Source organism: Tasmannia lanceolata, unplaced genomic scaffold, assembly GCF_043159265.1.
Source record: "Tasmannia lanceolata isolate RefF3 unplaced genomic scaffold, GAP_Taslan_0.1 ptg000026l, whole genome shotgun sequence".
NCBI lineage: Eukaryota > Viridiplantae > Streptophyta > Magnoliopsida > Canellales > Winteraceae > Tasmannia > Tasmannia lanceolata.
The window spans coordinates 8,295,858-8,318,347 of record NW_027518703.1 but is presented as its reverse complement, the minus strand read 5'-3'; the positions used below and the strand labels follow the sequence as shown (position 1 = coordinate 8,318,347).

The 22,490-nt window shown below is 39.4% G+C and overlaps 2 protein-coding genes and 1 long non-coding RNA gene across 3 annotated transcripts; 1 reads left to right on the top strand and 2 right to left on the bottom strand.

Moving 5' to 3' along the window:
- Window positions 1-1,500: 1,500 nt before the first annotated feature.
- LOC143858595 (putative ADP,ATP carrier protein At5g56450) lies at window positions 1,501-11,170 on the top strand. The gene is made up of 2 exons (XM_077369278.1): window positions 1,501-1,966; window positions 10,278-11,170. The coding sequence occupies exons 1-2, from the start codon at window positions 1,643-1,645 to the stop codon at window positions 10,908-10,910; spliced, it is 957 nt and encodes a 318-aa protein (XP_077225393.1). The 5' UTR covers window positions 1,501-1,642; the 3' UTR covers window positions 10,911-11,170.
- A 1,057-nt stretch (window positions 11,171-12,227) lies between these two features.
- On the bottom strand, window positions 12,228-18,919 carry LOC143858593 (nucleosome assembly protein 1;3-like). Its single transcript, XM_077369276.1, has 12 exons — window positions 18,678-18,919; window positions 18,524-18,567; window positions 18,303-18,398; window positions 14,739-14,831; window positions 14,358-14,451; window positions 14,083-14,144; window positions 13,803-13,987; window positions 13,536-13,713; window positions 13,410-13,453; window positions 12,896-13,106; window positions 12,786-12,803; window positions 12,228-12,644 (listed from the first exon to the last, which is right to left on the bottom strand). The coding sequence occupies exons 1-12, from the start codon at window positions 18,745-18,747 to the stop codon at window positions 12,579-12,581; spliced, it is 1,161 nt and encodes a 386-aa protein (XP_077225391.1). The 5' UTR covers window positions 18,748-18,919; the 3' UTR covers window positions 12,228-12,578.
- Window positions 18,920-19,012: 93 nt separating this feature from the next.
- LOC143858541 (uncharacterized) lies at window positions 19,013-20,348 on the bottom strand. Its single transcript, XR_013238968.1, has 3 exons — window positions 20,153-20,348; window positions 19,890-20,005; window positions 19,013-19,056 (listed from the first exon to the last, which is right to left on the bottom strand). It is a non-coding gene; the product is annotated as an uncharacterized LOC143858541 (long non-coding RNA).
- Between the last annotated feature and the right edge of the window lie 2,142 nt (window positions 20,349-22,490).

Below are 22,490 nucleotides of genomic sequence, written 5' to 3'. Positions count from 1 at the left end.
AAGACATGTTTACTGATCCAGGGGGTCCATCATCTTCTGGCTATACTTGTTCTCTAGATTTTCCCCAGCTCCTGAACCTCTGGGGGTTTTGTTTTTTCTTTGATGGTGCTCTTCTCTCTCAGTATATTTCCGTACTGTAAGGGCACATAATGACATTTTCATAGCCATGGGAATCAGCCCTTTGGTGAACATGCATACAGAACAAATGTGCAGAGAACACCCTCTTTTGGGCCAATTCTAAGTCATCTTTCGTACATAATCACTTACATGAGGCTTTCTTTGAATTGCTTACTAATGAATACAGAACATGTTTTGGAATATTTTCTTCGTGATCTCATGCCACCCACATTTTAGATTATAATCTATCAAATTACTCCTTGTGCTGTTTGGTTTGGACTCCGCCACGGGACTAACTAGTCCCCATTAACCAGGATCAAGATGGCCCCACCACATGTTTTTACGATCGGGGCCATTGCTTTTCTTAGGCACCACCGGCGGCCCTCATCTCATGGCTAATGGAAATTTGTTCACTCAATCATGTCTTCTAAAACATGTTAGGATCATCTGTTCATCGATTAGCTAGACTGGAGGTGGCCCACCAAACATGTGTCACATCTAAGGTTTTAAATTTCAGTTTCAGTCGCCACAGAAACAGACATGAAATCACTCGCATGTCTCATAATTAACATATAATTTATATAAATATTTATACATACATAATACATACACCATATTTCACATACAACTCGCACTAATATAATTATGTATGGGATTTGCTAGGCAATTTTGCAGAAATCGATTTAGTGGTTCAATTTTGCATGAGAGAACAGCCACCTCAGATGAATTAAATGAATAAGACAGAATCTGCCAAAAATTGAGCATATGTGGCCTCCAAAAGTGAGCCGCGAAATGGCTTTCAGCGAAACTGCCTAGCAAATCCCATTGCGCATATAGTATAACACTGATGGGCTTACGATTTTTGTTTTGGAACGTGTTTTTGGTTAGGTATTATTTCGTAAGTGATGGAAACAAAAAAGTTTCATTATTTCGTGTTGGTTTCGGTGGAAATTTAAAACCATTATATGTCTACATTGTGTCCATTTTTGTCTAACCTATTCAGTTCTTAAATTTTTTTTTTACTGTGGACTAAAACAACACCTCCAAAAGAGATCATACAAAATCATCCCAATACCTCTCCTCTAAGCATAGTCAAAACATGAGACCACTAAAAAAACTGGTCAGATTTCGATTGGTCTTGTTTGGCTGCTTGGATTAGCCATCTCACAAGAACCATTACGATCAAACCATCTTTCAAATGAGTTGTTAAAACAAAAACAAACAAAAAACCGCACCTTTCTTATCTAGATCCGATGGCCAGGATGGCATGATCGATACAAATTTCATTCTCTAGTCGGGCCCACTAGATTTAGTTTGCCCTGATCATCGAACCCACCAACCACGATATATAAATAAATGTTCCTTCGTCAACTAGTTGAAAAACCCAAATACATGCCTTCATTTCCAGGGATGGGATTTTGATTGATACACCCCCCATTTATTCACAGAAAGAGATTTTAGAATGACAAGTAATTAATTGAGAGAGAAAGGAAGAAAGTGAGAGAGAGAGAGAGCGAAAGAAGGAATGTGTGAAAATGGTAGCGAGGAAAAGAAGAAACTGAAGAACAAAACATGGTTATTGAATTTTTACAAGGATTTAATGGCGGGGGCTTTGATGGGTGGGGTCGTGCACACAATCGTGGCCCCAATAGAACGAGCAAAGCTTTTGTTACAGACCCAAGAGAGCAACGTTGCTATAATCTCTGGTGGGGGCCACAGAAGGTTCAAAGGGATGTTTGATTGCCTTTTTAGAACGGTTAAGGAAGAGGGTTTGTTGTCTCTTTGGAGGGGAAATGGAAGCAGTGTTCTTAGGTACTACCCCTCTGTTGCCCTCAATTTCTCCCTCAAGGTAACTATTTAACTCCTCACTTCTTCTTTTTTCTAATACATGAGTATATTTCTAAACCCATTTGCTTTTTCTTATGATTTCTTGTCTCTGATTTTCATTCTGTTGTTCTAGGGTATATTTCTTTTCCAATAACTGACTATATATGTATCTAAACCAATTGATTGTACACCCAAATTGCAATTTGGGCCTGTCTAGATTGCAGATTAGGAAGGCCAAATTGCACCCAAATTGCAAATAAACTACAGCTTTAGAAGGTTCAAATTGCAATTTGGGTGTGGATGATAGAAAAGTGGGGTTCAAGTATTATTAATATTTTTTGTTCTTTGTATGATATTTTTGAAGTTGAATTTTTTATTGTGTTGCATATCAAACACCAAAACTTCTCATCTGTTTGGCTTTCTCTTTTTTATTTTTTCCATGGGAATAAGAATGTATTTATCTTTGGATTTCGGTTTTTATCAGAGGGGCACCATTGGTGGTGTAACTCAAAACTTAAGGGCTTCAATTAGTGACAAAGAAAGATGATGTAAGGTTTGCGAATTCTAGTAGGTATTGGGTTATTTTCTTAATCGAGTGTAAGATTATGAAATGTAAATGAGGCTAATAGGCCTAAGAAGTGGCAAAACTATGGTACTGGGAAAATTCTAGGAATACTGGGTAAGATTTTGTTGTTCAAGATCTTACCCAGTAAGATTATGAAATGTAAATGATGCTATTATATTAGGGCTAGGAAGTGGCAAAACCATGCTACTAGGGTAGAGATTCAATGAATCCTTAACGTAGGTTCCTAAATGTTTCCTAAGAAACGTTAATTATCACATCATATGTGATCCTAAAATGTTCAAACCCATAAGAAAAACATGAGTGTAGTAAAACAAAAGAACCCTAATAGTCATATAATATGCGATACTAAAATGTTCATGCCCATGAGAAAAACATGATAGTGTAATAAAAAATAATAATCTTATACCAAATTATATATCATTCAAACATCACATGGTCTAGCTGTGCAGCATTATGCCATGTAGAACTTGTAGAATCACTGTAAAAGGGCTTCTTTAGCATCACACCCAAAGAAAGAAGAGAACCCGAATCTAATAATATATATATAGTAGTCCCATTACACTATAATCTAAACTTGGTCTTAGCTCTAGATCTTAACTTTTAAGAGAATCAAAACCCTACACAAATAGAAGTCTCTAAAGTCCACTATTTTACTGTTCATGGTATCTTAATCTCCATGAATGAAAGAGAAAAGAGAAGAGAGAAGGGATGGAGAAGAAAGAGATGAGAGAGTTGAATGTCTCTCCCTCTCAAAATATGTATTATATATGTATGCGACTAGGGTTCATGTACAATGACTAAAATACCCCAACCCGGGTATGTAATTACACCGCTACGTCTAAACATTTACAAACCTATGAAATCTACAAAGGAAAAAGACAAATTTTGTGTGGTTTTTCCATTCTCAGTTTTCACACCAGTATAACCCTCAAATTGGACCAAAATAATCCTGCTTTAGTGCCTCAAGTGTATACATATGTGGGGCTTATCTCAAAAAAAAATGTACGTGAGCTAACAAACCCCCAACCAACCTCCCCCCCCCCCCCCTATTCACCTCTTACTCTTCAAGGAAGAGGGGGGATCAAAGAACTCTAGGCCTTCTCTGGCCAATTTACAGTGGAGAACAAATGATCCAATTACTCACTACTCTCAATGCAGAAGGCATAATGATCCACAATCAACATGTGGCGGCTGCAAAGATGATTGAGTGGGAGGATCTTAATAAGACAAAACGTTCGTCCAAATGCGCATACTCTGGTGGAAGCTGGAATGTCCCATACTATGGATATAGGCGATGGCCCAGGGCTAAGAGCAAGCTGAGTATAGTAGGACTTAGACGTTGAAGACACCGGAATAGCACCAAGTCCAAACCCTCTTAACTCGTCCAACATTTTGATGAAGTACTTCTTTAACATTCCCAACATATGTGCGTACTCTTCTCAGTCCCCTATCAAAGGAGTTTCTTGTGAAATTTAACTTCCAAGATATCTTTCCCTCCACCTATTCAAAGCAGTCCATAACAAACACATCCTATCACACACCACTGAAAACAAGTCTGGAAACATATCCTTGAGTGCTTCGCCCCGGCACCACCTGTCATACAAAAATCGGATTCTATTGCCCGAACAGAATCTAAATCTTATTCCTTCATTAACCCTGACTGTCTGCTTCAAAATGTCCCTCCATACTGCGACTCCATTGTGTCTGAATCTGTCGTTAGATATCCAGTTCCCGATGTACTTCCGTAATTGAACTCGATGACCTTTGTCCAGATATGGCTCCGCTTTCCCAAACCTTCATAACAATTTGCCAAGTAGAGCATTATTACCCCCCTTTAGCCTCTTATTTCCCAAACCCCCAGCCTTAATTGGTTTGCATACCTCCTCCCATCTTACCAAGTGGAATTTCCGTTTTTTTTATGGTATGAAATTTCCGTTTGTTGTCTGCTCCACCCCACAAGAATCTCCTTTGAATTTGTTCTATTTTATTAATTACACTCATTGGACATTTAAACACCGAGAGCTGGTAAATTGTGATATTTACTAGTACTCTTTTGATGAGTGTAATTCTTCCCTACAAGGGCACCGAGTTCTGCTTACATGTATCTAACCTTTTATCCACCCTTTCCACTATTGGTTCCCACTCCCTCTTCCTCGGTCTCTCTGGCCCCAAAGGACGACCTAAATATTTTGAGGGAAACTTTTCCACCATACATCCAAGAAGGCTCACTGAATCTTCGACCGTCTCATCAGATATGTCAATTCCCATTAGCTCGGATTTACGAAAGTTGGATCTCTGAATGGATTTCAAGTTGAGTATCCCTTCCATGTTAGGGCTATTAAATACCAAAGTATCATATGTAAACTGCAAATGAGAAATTTCTAGCTGATTGTTTCCCACTTTGAACCCTTCAACCAATCTAAGACTTTTTCCTTTATCTAGACGTCTAGTAAGTGTCTATACTACCATTACAAATAGAAAGGGGGAGGGGATCGCCCTGCCTTAATCCTCTGGATGGCTTAAAGAAGCCTCTAGGAGAGCCATTAATCAAAATTGAGAACCAACCTGAGATGCTTCTTTTTATCCATCTGCAATGGCTTAAAGAAGCCTTTAGAAGATGCATTAATCAAAATTGAGAACCAACATGAGGAGATGCTTCTCATAATCCATCAAAACCATCTATTCCCAAATCCCATTCTCCTTAATAGGTATTCCAAGCAATCCCACTCTACGCCGTCGTACTCCTTTTCCATGTCCAGATTACAAAGAACACCCTTCCCTCCATTCTTGAGATAGTAATCCGTCACCTCATTCACTGTTAAGACGATGTCTCGGATTTGTCTCTCTTGCACAAAAGCAGACTGGTTCCCAGAGACAATCTTAAGAAGCAACTTCTTCAATCTTTCTGCTAAAACTTTTGCCACTTCAATCTTTCAACTGAAACTTATGCCAGAACTTTATAGACACGGCCTACCAAGCTTATAGGTCTAAACTCTTCAATCCTCACATCCCCTTTTACCATAGGAATAAGCGCAATGAAAGTGGCTCCAGTTCCTTAATCTAGGTACAATCCATCATAAAACTCCTTGAAAAACTGGCAGCCTCCCTACAGCTTTGGAAGCAACCCATGCAAATATCATCTGGCCCAGGGGCCTAAACCATGCTTGAGGCAAAGAGACCTATCCTAGTCTCTTCTTCCTCTAATGATTTCTCTAGTGCATCCCTTTCTCTTTCCTCCACTGAACTAAAAGTCACATCCTCTGGCAAAGGATAGACCACCTCCTCAGATGAATAAAGCTTGTATAAAAGTTCACTATTTCTTCCACCATTACTTCATTTTCCTCCTTAAGGGCTCCTTCCACTTCCAATGAGGATATACAATTACATCTCCTCCTCGCACTTGCTATTCCATGAAAGTAGGCAGTATTCTTATCCCCTTCTTTTGACCATTGCACTCTCAATCTCTGTCTCCAATAGATTTAGATTTCCTCCCGAAGAACCATTTTTTTTTTAATTCTTCTCATAACTTCCCATCTCCCCCACTTCCTCCTCAGGAGGCAACGCTTTCCTCATTAGCTCTAGAAATTTCCTGGATATGGGAAAGTAATCTCTCATTCCCTTCAGCTTCTCTTGGTTCCACTCCTTTAACTAACTCTTAATGTAGCAAAGCTTCTGACCAACCTTCATGTCAACTGGGCCCGTTACATTTATTCCATTGCACCATTCACCCAGATTCTCTTCCATCTTAGGTACCTCATCCAAGGTAACTCAAACAGGAAGGAAGAATGACCCCACGACTCAAGATGAGGGTCAAGAAGAATGGGGCAATGGTCTGATATTGTGTTTTGTAATGCTTTTTGGCACACTTTGGGGTGGGAAGAAAGCCACTGGGGGCACATAAGGAATCTGTCGATTCTACTCTAACTATGCTTCCTAGCCCATGTATATTTCGCACCAATCAAAGGTAGACCAACAAGTTAATTCTGGCCAATAAAATACGTGAAAGCCCTCATACAACTGGTCACCCTAGTCTGTCCTCAACCATTATGGTCACATTGAAATCACCTCCCAAGCACTGTGGTTTTGACCAAGGAAGCAGGATTCTTCCCTGGGAGTGGGGAACCGCGATTTCCCAGTTCGCGAATCCGAAACAGGAATCTTCTCGAATCCCCAAAAACTAGAAATCCCAGTTCGGATTCGCCGGAAACCCGATTCCCACTTTTGGGAATCGCGGTTTATGATTCCCTGGAAACGCTATTCCCACTGGGAACCGCGGTTTAATGTTATGTGAAATGCGATTTTCCGGTGATTCCCCTGCTATTCCCCGGAGATTCCTTGGCGATTCCCAACTGCCTGGCGATTCCCAGTGACTCCCCTGCAACTCCCCGGTGAATCTCCGGTGACTTCACGATTCCCGCTTCCGACCATTCCGGGAGCCTTCGATTCCCGCATTCAATTCCTGCTTTGGCAGCCTTAGTTTTGACCACCTATTCCTGACCTCATGCAATTCCTCCCATGGATTGGACCGTACACTCCTGTAAAGGTCCACAACGAATTATCCGAGACATTCTTCAAAACTACCGATGTTGAAAACCTTCCAATGAAGCTGTCAACCATTTTCAATATAATTGCATCCCATGTCACCAAAACCCCGCCTACGATTCCCACAACATTAATTGTCTCAAAGTCCCAACTTGCTTTTCCCCCTTAGTGCCTTTATCATGTTTCAGCTCATACTATCCATCTTAGTTTCCTGAATGCACAGAATGTCGAGTTTAGTTTTTACCATCAACTGGTTCATCTGGGCTTTTTTGCTAGAGTACCCGGCCCTCTAACATTCAAAATTAATATCTTCATGATGACGTGATCTGCCAGATTTGACCCCCCTGAGTAGGCACATGGTTCACTGTGGTCCATTATTTTCCCCCGAGTTGAGTCCCTTTTACCTTGTTTGCGTTCCGTGTTTTGCTGCCGTGTTCCTTGTATTGCCCTACGGAGTCAATAAAAACTCCTTTGACTGACTCCCGAATTATGGCCGCGTCAACCGAGTACTCGACCGGATCATGCAGTGTCGACTAGGATTTTCTTCTGCCGCATTCCGCGCCGCATCTACATTTTTAAACACCAGTTCTACCAATACCTAGGGAGGTGCTTTGGCCCATTGTAGGTGGAGAGGATCAGCTGACTGTTTTTTATCACCTCGCACCTTAAGGGGTCCTTGCATTTTTTTTAATTTCTTTTGATGGCGGCCTTCAACCATCTCGAATTTTCATGGTTCAAGAAAAATATATCGTAAAAATATTACAAGAAAAAATTAAGATAAATCTCATGTTTTATTGAAAATCTTGTGATGTTATTTTATTTTCTTTTCTTTTTATTTTAACATCGCAGGATTTTCGAAACCTCGATGACATTGGTCACTGCAGTCAGATCTGCAATGTACTTGAAATTTGGCTTCCCTTCAGCTGCTTCCTGCTATCTTCTACTTCTCTCGCATCATGAGATGAAAAGTATTGCTAGTTTGTCAATTCAGATTCCTTTCATAGCTGATTGTTATTCGCTAACAGTTCTATCACTGTGACATTGATAAGAAATCTACTGGGAGGCTTCTTGTGAGTGTATCCCTATTTGTGGTGCTTCTCAAATCTTTTGGAAGAGCTGATGAAATTATTGTCTGCAGTTCTCAAGAACAACAAACTATTACTAATATGAGGCTCTATGAGCCATAAAATGTCCTACCAATTGGTCAACTCCTATTTCAGTTACTTCAAATTGAAGCATCCAATTCTTCAAACATACCTTTTACATATCCAAGCCTCATCTTGCCTGCTACCAAACTCTTCATTTATTGAGGCCATAGCAAGAAATTGTTGCTGTTAGTTTTACCTCTCAATGATAGTATGAGTCTCTATGAATGCATCGCTTCAAATTTGAGAGTGCAATTATCTGATCTACATCTAGATCCTTGAAGCTTCAGAACTTCAAGACAAAGTTAAAGATTGGGAGAGGGTGACAGTAAACATAGTTTAGGTTTTTCTTACCAGAAAACCTATGAAGCACTGTACTTTGTAATTCTAGTCCGAAACATTTAAGAAGCTCTGTTTAAAAAATCCCAGAGGCAATTATTTACCTGCCTGAGCTGAGCTGACTCGGATTTGGCCCTACCAATATGTGGGTCAATAAAAAAACATGTCACGTCAATCATTTGCTTGCTTCAGTCAATGCAGTTTTATACCTTGAGTGAGTTCTTGTCCAACCTTTTAAAAATTGAAATACTACTTCCCCTTCCCCCAAAACACTTCGATGGAGATCTCTTCACAGATTATCCTCTAGCTTACAAATCGAAAGACTGTATTTTGGTTTGAAAGGTTGCAGACAAAATATTTACTTCAAGAAGCCTTGAATTCTTGAGAAATTCTTGAATGATCTTGATTAATCTAGATCTTCGGATCACGTTGGCACTCTTGCACAACTCTATTGTTGACCCGTCCATACATCTGCTGCCTGCAGTCATACCGTCATACAGGCTTGAATCCCAGCTACAATGATTCTAGTCCACCCTAGGTCTACCAATTCAAACTTCTAGCAGTGAGGCTCGTTGATCTTCTATCAGGTGCTCTGGTACCCTCTAGGATGAGAAAAGAGATAGGAATTTTCAAAAGAGCAAAAAGCACCTATTGCATCATCTACTCTCATACTAAGTACCGTAATTTTTTTTGAGGAAACGGTAACAAATTTTATTGAAAATCCAACATTCAAGTACAATTAGATGTAGGCATGTGAGACAAGTTCTCGCCAACATCCCTCTACCCCATACAACGATTCCAATTTTAGACAAGCACATTAAGTGACTCTGTTTATGATTACCTCCATACCAGATTTTTCAACTCCCTCTTTTGCCAAGGAGTCAGCCTCTCCATTAGCCGAGCGGGGCTAGTGAAAGTGAGAGGGAGAAATCCTCTGGCAACAGTCCCTGATTTCCAAAATGGTGCCTGCCACAGGCTACGGGCCGACCCATTTGCCCAAGCGATGACATTTGACTAATCACCCTCCACTATAAGAGGAAGAGATAGGTGATTAACCGCCCACTTGAGCCCCCATAGCAAGGCTTTAGCCTCCACGTCATTTGAATCTGAAATGCCGATTGGGCTGGAAAAAGACATCCATGTCGAACCTTGTACCGTATTGAACTACAGGCCCAAACCCATACGATGGATCTGTTAAGGATGAATCATAAATGACTATAGTGCCTTTAGTGATCACTACAACCTACTACAATATTATTGTCAAGAGTCCAAAATTTTGCTTAGGGGTGAGCAGCCTATTTCTCAGAAAATTTGCCATTATTACTTTAAAAAAGGAAGAAAAAGGAGTGTGCATGATATGTAGGTAGCTTAGTCTTGGTCTTTCTCTGTTTGGCCAACCTATACCTCTAGATTGCAAGCCACTTGTATGCCTATATTCGATGTTCAGGCTTCATGGAGCCCAGAATATCTCAAGTAATTCTTCACATTTGGCCCTGCTTTTCCATTCGTACTTTATGCCATGCTTTTTATTTCATTTCCATTATTTCGCTCATTGCATTCATTGATCAACCAATAAGTAGTATTCTGAAATGATTGTTATTAAGTAATCACTGAACATTTGAATGTTGATGCAATAGTGAAATAGCTAGTGTTCCTACGCAAAATAACTCAGTAGTTTGCTGTCCTGATCATGTTTGCTTATCCAATCAACTGTAACACAGGATATTTACAGAACAATGCTACAGAATGGAACATCTCAAGATGGTCATTTCATGTACGGGGCTCCTGCAAATTTCGTGGCAGGAGCCGCAGCTGGGTGTACAACTCTTGTCATTGTCTACCCACTTGATATAGCTCACACACGCCTCGCAGCAGACATTGGCAAAACAGACGCCCGCCAATTCAGGGGCATCATCCACTTCCTCAACACCATCTACAAGAAAGACGGAATCACAGGCATCTATAAAGGCCTTCCTGCCTCTCTACATGGGATGATCGTCCATCGTGGCCTCTACTTTGGCGGCTTCGACACTGCAAAAGAAATTATGTCAGATGAGTCTAAACCCGAGCCACTATTGTGGAAGCGTTGGGTGGTAGCCCAAGCAGTTACCACCTCAGCAGGTCTGTTATCTTACCCATTGGATACTGTGCGGAGGCGAATGATGATGCAGTCTGGTTTGGAGCAGCCAATGTACAAGAGCACTCTGGACTGTTGGAGGAAGATTTATAAGCTGGAAGGGGTGGCTTCTTTCTATCGCGGGACAGTGTCCAATATGTTTAGGAGTACTGGTGCTGCTGCAATTCTAGTGTTATACGATGAGATCAGAAGGTTCGTGAATTGGGGTGGATTATGACAGAAAAATGATTTTTGTTGATTCATTTGCGAAATATGTAAGGGGTAGATGAGAGGTATAGAGGAGTCGAATTGGCATTTTAGAAAGGCTAGCCTGGGTTGGTAGCAGATTGGGTTTCGTTGTCGACTGTGGATGAGAAATCTGAGATTGGATTGCCATGATTTTCCAAGGCTCCAAGGCAATGACTGCATTCTTGCTCGTTTTGGACAATAAAGGCAGCCATTTTGTTCATTTTGTTTCAAGTGAAAGTGCTTTCCTTTCATCATTTCTCTTTTCTTTCTGTTTTTGCTGGACACCAAAAGGGGTGTTGAAAGGAAGTAAGCAGGTTACAAAAGTAGGGAAATGATGTATTCCTGATTTACTCCAATCGCTCCAAAATCAGGTTGCTTTTTCTTGGGCTAGATTTTATGGATGGGTGGGTGAAGTGATGCTTAATGTTCTTGTTATTTTTCTTATACTTTTGATGGGTAAGCAGGGGTTGAACTCACGAGCTTAAGGTTGGGTCAAAAAGCACCTTTTGACTGAGGTTGGGCTCAACCCCAAAACTACACATTGCTACCATTACCACCACGGATACTCTGAATATCCTTACTCCATTCTCAGTTCGGGTGAATTCGGATCTGCAACCGAATTTCATTGGGTGCAATTCGTTGTGAGGATTCAACGTATCAAACAGCCTCTAGTCAGATTTGTTTTTGGTGCAGTCATTGCTACTTACCAAGGATTTTGGCAGGCATTTCTAACATAATTTTCTCCGTTTGAAAATAGAGGGGCTTTATATACAAGCGAGGGGGTAGCTTTTGGTTTGTCGACTACTTTAGCACCAACTAATTCTAATTGTAAATTTGCACCGGGGAGCCCCCCGCCCCCCGGTTTTGATATTGGCACACTATTTAGACGTTATGGGTTGTCACAATTTTTTTATAATAGTTATTTAACAGTCCATCAATACAAGTGTCTAATAAAGCAAGTCACTAACAAGGGGCGTGCGGATATCATTTTCCACATAATTATCAGATTGCAAATTTTGAATTTAGCCAGCCACTGGTCGCTGGTCCTTATTATTAACACCATTTGACTTCTTGTTATAGGGAAATAATATCCACACTCCCTCTTGATAATGACACTCTTTCGTATAAAAGCGGGATATTGAAGGCTTCTACAATTTCCAGGACACTATTAACAGACAATCAGAAAGTGGCGCCATTATCAGAGAAGGGAGTGCAAATATCCTTTCCCTGAATCTATTCTACTATTACAAAAAAGGTGTGACAACTGATGATTAGAAATGCAAACACCCACGAAAGAACTACAACAAAGATGCAATATGCAAAATAATTTAATACCAGACAAAGCATAGAAACTATAATATTTAAACTTTAACGGTTGCTCACTTCCTTCAAGGCCAACAAATTATAACATTTTACTGCCTAGCAATACCCTCCCCCCTAACCAAAACCAGAATGAAATGGTAATGTTGGTGATAATAATAATAATAATAATAAAGGAGAAAAGAAACACCAAAACTCTAGTCCCCCCTTTCCTTTCAATTACTACTACCCTTCTCTTCCAAATGGGTTTTGACACCAGGAAAAAAGAGAGATAACCCAACAAACCCTTCAGTAGTAACCCTCGGATACATCATATATTGTATTGAAATGAACACCATTACTGCTGCTTACACTCAGGCGGCCGTTCACCTTGACCTTCTCCGAGATGGGCTCCTCCACTCTTCTGCAGATTCAGACAAACAGACACTCATCATATACCAGAGAACCAGTAACTCAAGCAATTTTTTAAAACACCAAACAAGCAATTTTCGACACAAGTACTAAGGAGAAATTAAGTTTTTCAAAAAAAAAAAAAAAAACGTACCTTTGGTCCAGCTGCTCCCTGTTGAAATAGTTGACACAAGTGAGACAAATGATCAGTATCTAGAAGTAAATAATAAATCTCACTGCAGCCCAAACTTAACCATGCATTACCTTCTTTCTGCTCTTGCCTGCATCTTCTTCCTCTTCATCATCGTCCTCTTCGTCCTCTTCCTCATCCTCCTCTTCATCATCTTCATCTTCCTCCCCATCTTCATCATCTTCATCATCCTCTCCATCAATGTCCTCATAATCCTCTCCCTGTACGGCCTCACCTGTAAACCATGAGACAGCATGGGGGATAATTTTGTCCCGAATAGTCGACCTGCAAAAGGCACCACAACTTGTCATCTTCCACTGTACAGTGTACAAGCAAGTTTGGTGACAGTTTTTTAAAAGGCTATAATGCGGATCAAATTTTTTCAAACCCATCAAGTTTAAAGAGTTCACAAACATCATGCGGGCTTTGGTTCTTCCAAAACAATTAAGTATTAACTCAACATTTGGAAATGTTAAAAAGGGCATTCTTTTATCCACTAAACAAAAATCAGGGGGATTCTGTGATTCTACTCCATTGAGAGGATTTCGTCCATAAAAAAATTGAGTGATGAACAGCAAAGAAACACACCCGATGTCATAATCTTGCTCCATTTCATTCTGAAGCTGTTCAGCCTGTCAAGAGAAATGACAAACAAAAATTCAGCTATTCAGAATTTCATACAGTTCATTGTCAGGGAGGGGGGGATAAACTTACAGTTTCTTCATCAATGTCATCTTCATCCTCGGGGACTTCAGGCGGACTAAAGAAATTAAAGAAACTGTCACAATTTTCAGTTTTAGTGATGGGCTTAGCATTCTTTGATCCCTTCTTAGGCTTCTTTTTCAGAATCTTCTGCGTCAAGCTCTTTCCTGGAAGCCATTCAATTTCCGTCCTACAAACACCCAACCAAATCCTGTGAGTCATGCAAAATAAGATTCGAACAGTTGAAATTTGCAAGTTTTGCGGAAGAAGTTAAGTTACCCTATTGCTTTCTCTAGAATAGGTTCGTCGTCGTCAATCATGTGATAGGTTTTTGTAAGAACAGAGTTCTTGAAGTAAGGATTAGGATCAAAGAAAAACTCAAGCTTGAAGCCCTTAGGATTATCAATCCTGCACCACTTGATATCCTTGAGATACTTGAGGGACCCTTCGTCACGCTCTTGAATCTGAACACCAGAAGAATTGAAATCATAATTCCAGCAATAAAGCAATGCAAAAACAAACATGACTTGGCAAATTGCATTGATAAACAGTCAGTCACCTCCTCAGCCAGGACTTCATTAGTTTTCATTGCAGTGAGCCAGAAATCTGGCACCCCTTTCTCTAAACATGTGAAAAAAATACACATGATAAGCATCTAAAACAAGGATTAGTTTTTGTGAGTAAACATGATAAGCATCTAAAACAATGGTTAGTTTTCATTGCAGTGAGCCAGAAATCTGGCATCCCGTTCTCTAAATATGTGTAAAAAAAATACAAATGACAAGCAACTAAAACAAGGGTATTTACATTTGAGTCACGAGGTTTTTAAAGTACCTTCTGTGACATTATCCTCTCCAGGAGTTTCTGTTGCCTCATCTTCGTTTGTAACCCCTTCAGCTTCAACGACACCATTCACAATTTCATATCTCTGTAAAATTGGCGAGATGTTACTAAGTACGAACCATAGGAAAACAAAAATGATGCACAATATGCCCATATAAGGAGCAAATAAATGCAGTCTGTAACAAGAACATTGGCATGTCATATCATTAGCCCAACAACTCCAATTCGTACCACAGTGAATTTGCTAAACACAAATTATTTGGATCATTGTCTAAACAACATCATGATAAGCTATGAAACAGAATAAGTATAAAAAACTGCAGATATGGTAAAATATCAGGAAATAGATTGAAGAGACAAGAAAAGGAATACCTTTGTATATAGTGGGGCATACAGCTTCTGGTACTTAGCTTCAAGTGCTGCTCTTTCTTCAAAGAATTTTGCCTCCAACTCATCATGACCACTCTGCAAATTGGGAAAACATCATAAGGTTCAAAGTTCAAACTTGAGACTTCAACATAAAGTCAACAAAATCATTTTGTTCTCTTCCCTAATGTTCCTCTATCTCAAAACACGTGAGCTTGAAAAAAAAAAGGAAAGAAAAAAGAAGATAAGAAAAAGAAAAGTGCGTAACATGGGAACTCCGAGTATAAATGTAATCTTAACTATTCAGAAAGCAATAATAATAATAATAATAAGAGGAAAATGTTTCTGCGCTCCAGCGCAGGGAGTTCCCTGCGCTGTAGTGGTTTATAACGCCTCCCATTGGTCGCTTTTTCTGGGCCCGCAAAGGTGGACCCGCTAAATGAACCAATGGGAGGTGGTATAAACCACTTAAGCGCAGATAGCGTCCCTGCGCTGCAGCGCAGGAACACTTTTAACAATAATAATAATAATAATAATAGCAGATTATGAAAACACGCTAAAACAAAAGTGAAAAGAGACAATTGAACCAGAAGAATTGCTTGCTAAAAAAAATAACATAGAAATTATCCGTTCGTGTAATTTCATGAAAAAGAGCAAACGGATAATGTTGCTTTTGTTGTTAGATTAGATTAAACTAAAGCATGTCAATCATAACTCGTAACTATGCAGATTCATGTCAAAACATACGAGACGGTAATATGCTCCATGCAATCATTATGAAACTACAGTCGGAAACAGACGTATGAAAGGCGCCAAAGAAAGAACAATTAGCAGTGAGGATAAATATACCAGGTGAAAATTAAAATCAATCAGCATCAAAGATGAAAGAAAACAAACTAACTATTGAAATGAGTAACTGAATACAAATATAAACGGGCAAATGAAGCACATGTTTCTATGATATCCAGTTGCTTAAGAGAACAACAAAAGAACAGTAGGTTGCCACAGAGAACATTCATTTTTATCACTTAGGAAATGTTTTTCTATTCATTGGGAAAGATACTAGGTAGTCACCGAGAACATTCATTTTTATCACTTTACGGAAATAATCTATGACACCATGCCAATGGTCCAAAGTGGATCTCCTCGTAAGGAAAGCCTTACCAAAGCATGACACCAAGGAATGGTTATGCATGTGAGGGAATCCACTTTGCCAGAAGATCATGTCGTTCGGTGCACAACAAGTGTGCAGAGAAAAGAACGGTGTCAGAAGTGTCGAGCTGAATCAGATTTCAAAAAAAAAGAAAAAAACAACTAAAATATCCCTATCTCAGGGATAAATTTCCAGACGACCGTTAGCTCCCCCACCCCGGGCAATAGTGTCAGGTGAGAGTTTGATTGGCAAAAAGTGATCCACAAGAGGCCGAAAAACTAACCTAAAATATAATATGTTGGCTAGGCGGGTAGACTCAAGTCAGCATATGTCTCGTCTGGCCGTCAATCAGGGTGTTGTGAGAATGGTATTAGGTCGAAAATTTAACCCTTTAGAAAGGAATTTTTTTCATTTCAATCTTTCATTTTGATTGCCAAAGGAAACCTCATTTTTTTTTTTTTTTTGAACTGGGGTTCCAAACGAAACCTCGTTTTGAAAGTATTTTCCTTATGCCTGCCAAAATGGTTCAAAGCTCAAGTAGCATGATGCATGGGGAGTATTATAGAGGTCCACACCCAACTTATTCATTGTGTAAAGCCGGTTTTAGAAGAACGAGGGAAAATTTTATGGATGATTGCTCCTTTTATGTCTTGTGGGAGCATTGGAATTAGAGAAATAGAATAACTTTTTAAGATAAAGGAAATTGGGGATCAAATGGATTTTTACCCATTGACGTAATGATCCTTTTGTTTTTGCTAGCTTAGGGCCATCTCGGACCTAGTTGCTGTTTTACACTTTCACTTCTTTATTTAATGTTTTGATATTCTAAAAAAATTCCACTAAGCTGCAATACATGTCTTCAGATGTAATTAAGATGCATGTGGCAGAGATTAGATAGATCTAGATAAAGGATCGAAAAATAAAAGAATGAGCAACAAAAGGAGAAAGGATTGTACAAAAGCAGGCAATAAGAAGACAACTAACGAAAGTGGTGCTAACAACTCCCAACAGGGACACCCAAGTTTACTTTTGTTTGTCATGATAAATTCAAAAGTGGGCCAAGACGGCACCGAGTTGTGGCCTCAAGTCAAATACGAGTTGTCTTGGCTGAGTTTGGACTTTGGAGTTCTCCAGAATCACAACTTTCTTGACATTTAGTATGAATGAACATGTTTCCAAGTGTTCCCTAGAAACACTAGCACAGTTTGGAGAGAAAGGTAAGTATCAAATTTCCAGCAAGTACCAAACAATCACTAAATACAAACTGGACTGCATTGCCCAAGACAGAGCGTATCTGACTATCCATCAGGCAATACACAATTGTTTGTATCATCCAACTGAAAAACTCAGCAATTTACGAATCGTCCAATTTCCTAAATTACATGGTTTGAGGCCATTTTTTCAACTTCAAAACATGCAACGTGAGCAAAAAATCGAAGATCTCTACAACAAACCATTACCCGTAATATCACCATGTACCTACACATCAACGCAAACCCTGCAAGAAACCTATTGATCACAAGACTAACGCTACCACATCATGGGATGAATCAAGTTTCTCCGTGTCAAAAGGCATTAAACATACATTGATTAGCAACAAGTGAATAGTACAAACAACTATGGGTTTCAATGTAGCTGTCTCGCAACTGCTACACAATAGGTCTTGACCCTGCCTCTCATGCACATAGCCATGTACGCACTGATTGCTAAAGTCCAAACTTTTCACCCCACTAGGAAATTGGCCAGTGGCAATAGGAAAAGGATCGCAACAATCAGACAACCCTAAACCATCTGACCAATGGATTTTCATCTGATGACAATGGGCTACTTCCCAATTTTATATTTTCAATACATCTCAAGCCGCCACCCAAATGGTTAAGCTCCTCTAGTTGGAACAAATATTGGCCAACATCGATGACTTTACAAATGAACGGTGGCATAGAATATATAATGACCATGCATCCATCCTAATCACCTCCCACAAGGATCATGAATAGAAAACAACCGAAGATATTGCACCATACTAAACTATCCAATTCAAAGTGCAATCCATATCACCAAATTAACTACCTTACGCCTAAAAAAACAATTCTCTTTACATAGCAATCAGTTCACAATCTAATCAAAGACAACAAGATTTTCCATTTCACATCACACAACTGAAGAGATTCCTGCCACGACAAAAGACACTTAATGCTGCAACTGCAAAAGCAATAGAACAAACAGTACACCCATACTGAAAATGGGATTGAAACCTGCATAAATCGTGCAATATAGTCTAAACAGTAGCATAAGAAACCATGAAACCCATCACTTAAAACCCAAAAAAAAAAAGAGAAATAACAACATAAAACCCCACAAAAATACCCTGAAAAGGAATGAGTAAGAAAAATCTGCAAAACCCATGAAGAACAGACCTGAATCTCTCGGAGAACATCGACGCGCTTCCGGACTTTGGGAGAAAGATTCTCCAGGACATCAGAGTGCTGTCCTGCCAGACTCTGAAGCTTATTCTGCAGACCCCCCAAAAAAAAAAAAAAAAATCAGCCCTCAAAACCCTAGAAAAGTAAAACCTTGGAAATTATCAACAACAATAAAAGCAACGAGAATCTAGACAAGAGGGCCGAAAAAACCGCACCTTGAGCGCATTGACGAGACCAGCTCTATCCTCCGCACTAAGAGCTACAAAAAAATGAGTAAAACCAGGCAGTTTTAGGGTTTCTAAAAAATCAAGAGAGAGAGAGGAGAAAAAAGAGAGGAAAATGAGATGTGGGTTTTTGTTAGATGTGTACCAGCAGTGGCGGCCGGAAGAGCAGAGCCAAGATCGGCCATGTTGAAGTCGATTTGCTTGTTGTTGCTCATATCAGGGTTTGTCCTTCTTCTCTGTTTCTTTTCTTTTCTTCTTTGTTGACGTTCAAATAGAGCCAATAAGAGGAGAGAAGATAAGACTCCCAGACCCAGATACCAAAACCCTAACGCCAAGGAAGAGAAAAAGAGAGGTGTGAGAGAGAACAATATATATGCTTCTTCTCTATTTGTGATTGGTTACAGTTTTACTTACAAAACCCTAACATATGCAAATTACATTTTGATTAGTAATAATCATGAAAGGGAATTAATATTTGCACCTCGTTTTCGCAGTATTACCGTACCCCATTTACTTGTCTTTTCCTGAAAAAAACAAAAGGTCATGATAAGGAGGTGAAAAGGTTGGAAAGGGCCAAAAGAGAGGGGGGGGGGGGGGGGTGGGGGGCGTAAAAATATCATTTTCCATCAAGAATTGTGATTTAGCCAAAAAAAAAAAAAATTTGGGAAATGATATTCCCACCCGAGATTTGCTAGCGTCCATCACCGAAGACATTTCGTGGATGGTCTGTTTCATTTGACAGCAGCCACAGAGGCACACTTTTCAGCAGATTTTGTCTTCATTGACGAGGTGGCTGCTGTCAGATGCAACAGACCATCCTCGAAATGCCTTATGCGATGGATGGACGCTAGCAAATCCCTGGCCACTAATTCTTTATTAATGGCATTCTACTTGTTATACTTTTTACATTGGTTATATTCTAATTCATATCATTTTGGAAAAAATTAAATCTTTAGAAGCTAAGTTGAGAAAGGAAATTGATATTGGCAATACCGTGTTTCCGTAATTGCACTAAATCATCTTCTTTTTTATTATTTAAACAATTGTCAAAAGTTAATACAATTGGGATTGAGCCTGTAGCTCAATGGTCAAGACTTTGATTTTCAGCCTAGAGGTTGGAGGTTCAATCCCAACTCACCTACGGGAAAAAAAATCATTACAATTTCCAAAAATATCTCAGGAGCCAATTAAAAAAGGAAAAGACAAGATGAGGTTGTGCAATTGTTAAAACATAGTGGTGCCAGCATCAGGAGCCTTAGAAAAAATGCAAAGAGATGGTGTTGTTTCATTATTGAACCAAGAGGGTGGGAATATCATTTTCCAAAGTTTTAACTTTTTAAAAATTATTTTTACTTACACTAACAAACATTAGATATCAAACTATGGAAAACACTTCTTTGCCCCTAAAATTTGGATCAGAACTCTCGAAGGACGAGCAACGCAGAGATGGCTCTTAGGGCGAAGATTTTCAACCTGCAAGTAAGGAAGACACATCAGGAAGCCCGCTGGAGTTTGGTCTCTGGGGAGGCTTTTCAATGCCAAAGTAAAAAAGGCAACAGAAATGAATTGACCTCTCTACGGGCTCAATGAAAGCAAGAGAATGAAATTGAGAATCCATACCTTTGAGCCTTACTCCCTTAAGCCAATTAGGAGAAGTTTGCCTCTCTGAGATTGGACTCTCTCCTTATTGGATGGCTTTGTTGAAATTTTGGTTTTTAAGATTATCTGTGGCGGTTGAGTTTTAAGGCTGTAACTTTAGGGTTTCTAGGGCTTCTACAAGAGCTGTTGGATCCGTGCGTGCTACGTTTCCATCTCTTATTTGGATTTTACCCCCAACACTTCCAAAATGGGATTTCGTTTGGAAAATAAAGACAAAAGTGGAATTGGCCGGCGGTTTGGTCATTTCCAAAATGATTTTTGCATTTCGTGGGGATTCGAAATCCCATTTTGCTAGCAGCTCTCTTAAACTTTTTGACAAAAGTATCTATAGCTATTAAACATATTATAGATGTAAATTTATCTTTAGCTACTAATGATCTTATAAATATAAATTCCTTTATAGCTGTTAAATACCTTATATTACAAACAACTACTCAAAAGGAATATATATATTTTAATATATTATATTGGAATGTGGTTAGGGATTTGCTAGGCAATTTTTGCAGAAAGATTTCACGGCTGGCTTTTGCATGTGAGAACAACCACCTTGGATGAATTGAATGAATAAGACAAAATCTGCCAAAAAGTCAACCCGTGTGTGGTTGTTCTCACATGCAAAAGTTGTTAGAGGTATTTAGGTCGAGCAAAGAGTGCTTGAAGCATTACACCTAAGGTATCTAGTTTGGAATACCAAGTTTGTTGCCTCCAGCTCCTACATATAGAGATACACGAGGGTTAATGACTGGTTAATGGACTCTAGCCCAAGTAGGCTCACTACACCGGTCAATTATCTTATTGAGCTTATATTAGAACATACATAGGTTATATCATATACCCAACAAAAGCTAGCTGTGAAATGGCTTGCCGCAACATTGCCTAGAAAATCCCAAAAGAAAAAAAAAAAAAAAAACATAGAGCACATATTTAAGGTTTCTTATTCTCCAATCTTCAGTGGCAGTTTGGGTTGCACAAACATTCCTTGTTTGATTGCCAATATTGTATTGAACTTCCAAGAGACACCTCAACATGTTTCTAACATATATTATTTGTCAAGCCATGTGGCATTTATCTCTTCTCCTCCTCACTATCAAACCAAATTCTATGAGGAGAATTTTGGTTGAAAATCTTGGAAATGGTTCTTTTCTCTCTTTCTTTCTCTTCCCTCTCTCTCTCTTTAATCTCTATATTAGTAATGACACCCCTACTCTCTGAGCCTATGTCGTGCAATCAAACACTAATGTAATCTATTACACTATTCTCCGAGAGGTAACTCTAGACAAATCCAACGCCCATTTCCTCTCTTTTGACTTCTTATTCCGCTTCTCTCTGAGCCTATGCCCCACATCCAATTAAAGCCAAATATTGCTGGAGATTACAAAATCGGAGAAAAGAGTGGAATGGTGGAACATGTCAGTTTACCGGTCCCACTACATTTTTCATCTTTACCCCAGTAGAAAGAGCTTTTGCCAAGGAGACTTTAGCCCTTAACTATCCCAATGTCTAAAGCCATGAATCTTTGAAACAAACAAAAGTGTCTTTAGGCCATGAAAGTCACATGTATACAATCAACTTGATTGAAATAGTGGTCTCATCATGATCGGACGATACTAGAGCCCTGACCAAATGATACTTCTTTATGTCTCCCAAAAAGTTAAAAAACCTAAACCGTTGATTTTTGTAGGTGTTGATCATATACAAGGCCGAGTGTGCATGTGGTGTAGGACCGGGTTCATGTAGGTTACTTCACGAGGATCTACCAAATCAATGGTCTTAATACATCATTTGTGGCCCAAGATCATATAGATTATATATTAATGATGATCATTTGGGTGGTGAACTCGTAATGTTAAGAACTTAATCTTAAAAGCACATATCTTTTGTGCTAAAGATGTTGGAGCATAATGAGGTGTGCTAAACTCAAGAGCGCCCTTACAAAAAAGGGCTGAAAGGGTGCTCCCATTGGCTGCAAGTCACCAAAGTGCATTTAATACTCTTTAAGTTGCAGCCAATCGCAGCGCCCATTCTGCCCATTTTTGCAAGGGCTCCCCTGAGTTTAGCATTCCTCAAACACAATACATGATATTTTCTTGTGTATATATAAAAATGGGATTTGCCATGGACCATCACAAAAGGCATTTCGTGGGCTGGCTGTTGCATGAGAGAGCAGCCACATAGGCTGCCTTTTCAACAAATTCTGTCTTATTCATTTAATTCCTCTGTGTGGCTGCTCTCTACAAGCATCATCACGATTGATTTCAGAATCCATTTCATTACAATGTATATTATTTATTCAAGACAC

Bases quoted from the DNA above. Each gene is read 5' to 3' on its own strand.
- LOC143858593 (XM_077369276.1), bottom strand. From the start codon at position 18,747: ATGAGCAACAACAAGCAAATCGACTTCAACATGGCCGATCTTGGCTCT. The intron at 14,832-18,302 runs GTCTGTTCTTCA...CCCAATTTGCAG, and splicing joins ATGTTCTCCGAGAGATTCAG to AGTGGTCATGATGAGTTGGA. The intron at 14,145-14,357 runs GTACTTTAAAAA...TCACATGTTTAG, and splicing joins AGAGGATAATGTCACAGAAG to AGAAAGGGGTGCCAGATTTC.
- LOC143858595 (XM_077369278.1), top strand. From the start codon at position 1,643: ATGTGTGAAAATGGTAGCGAGGAAAAGAAGAAACTGAAGAACAAAACA. The intron at 1,967-10,277 runs GTAACTATTTAA...ACTGTAACACAG, and splicing joins CCCTCAATTTCTCCCTCAAG to GATATTTACAGAACAATGCT.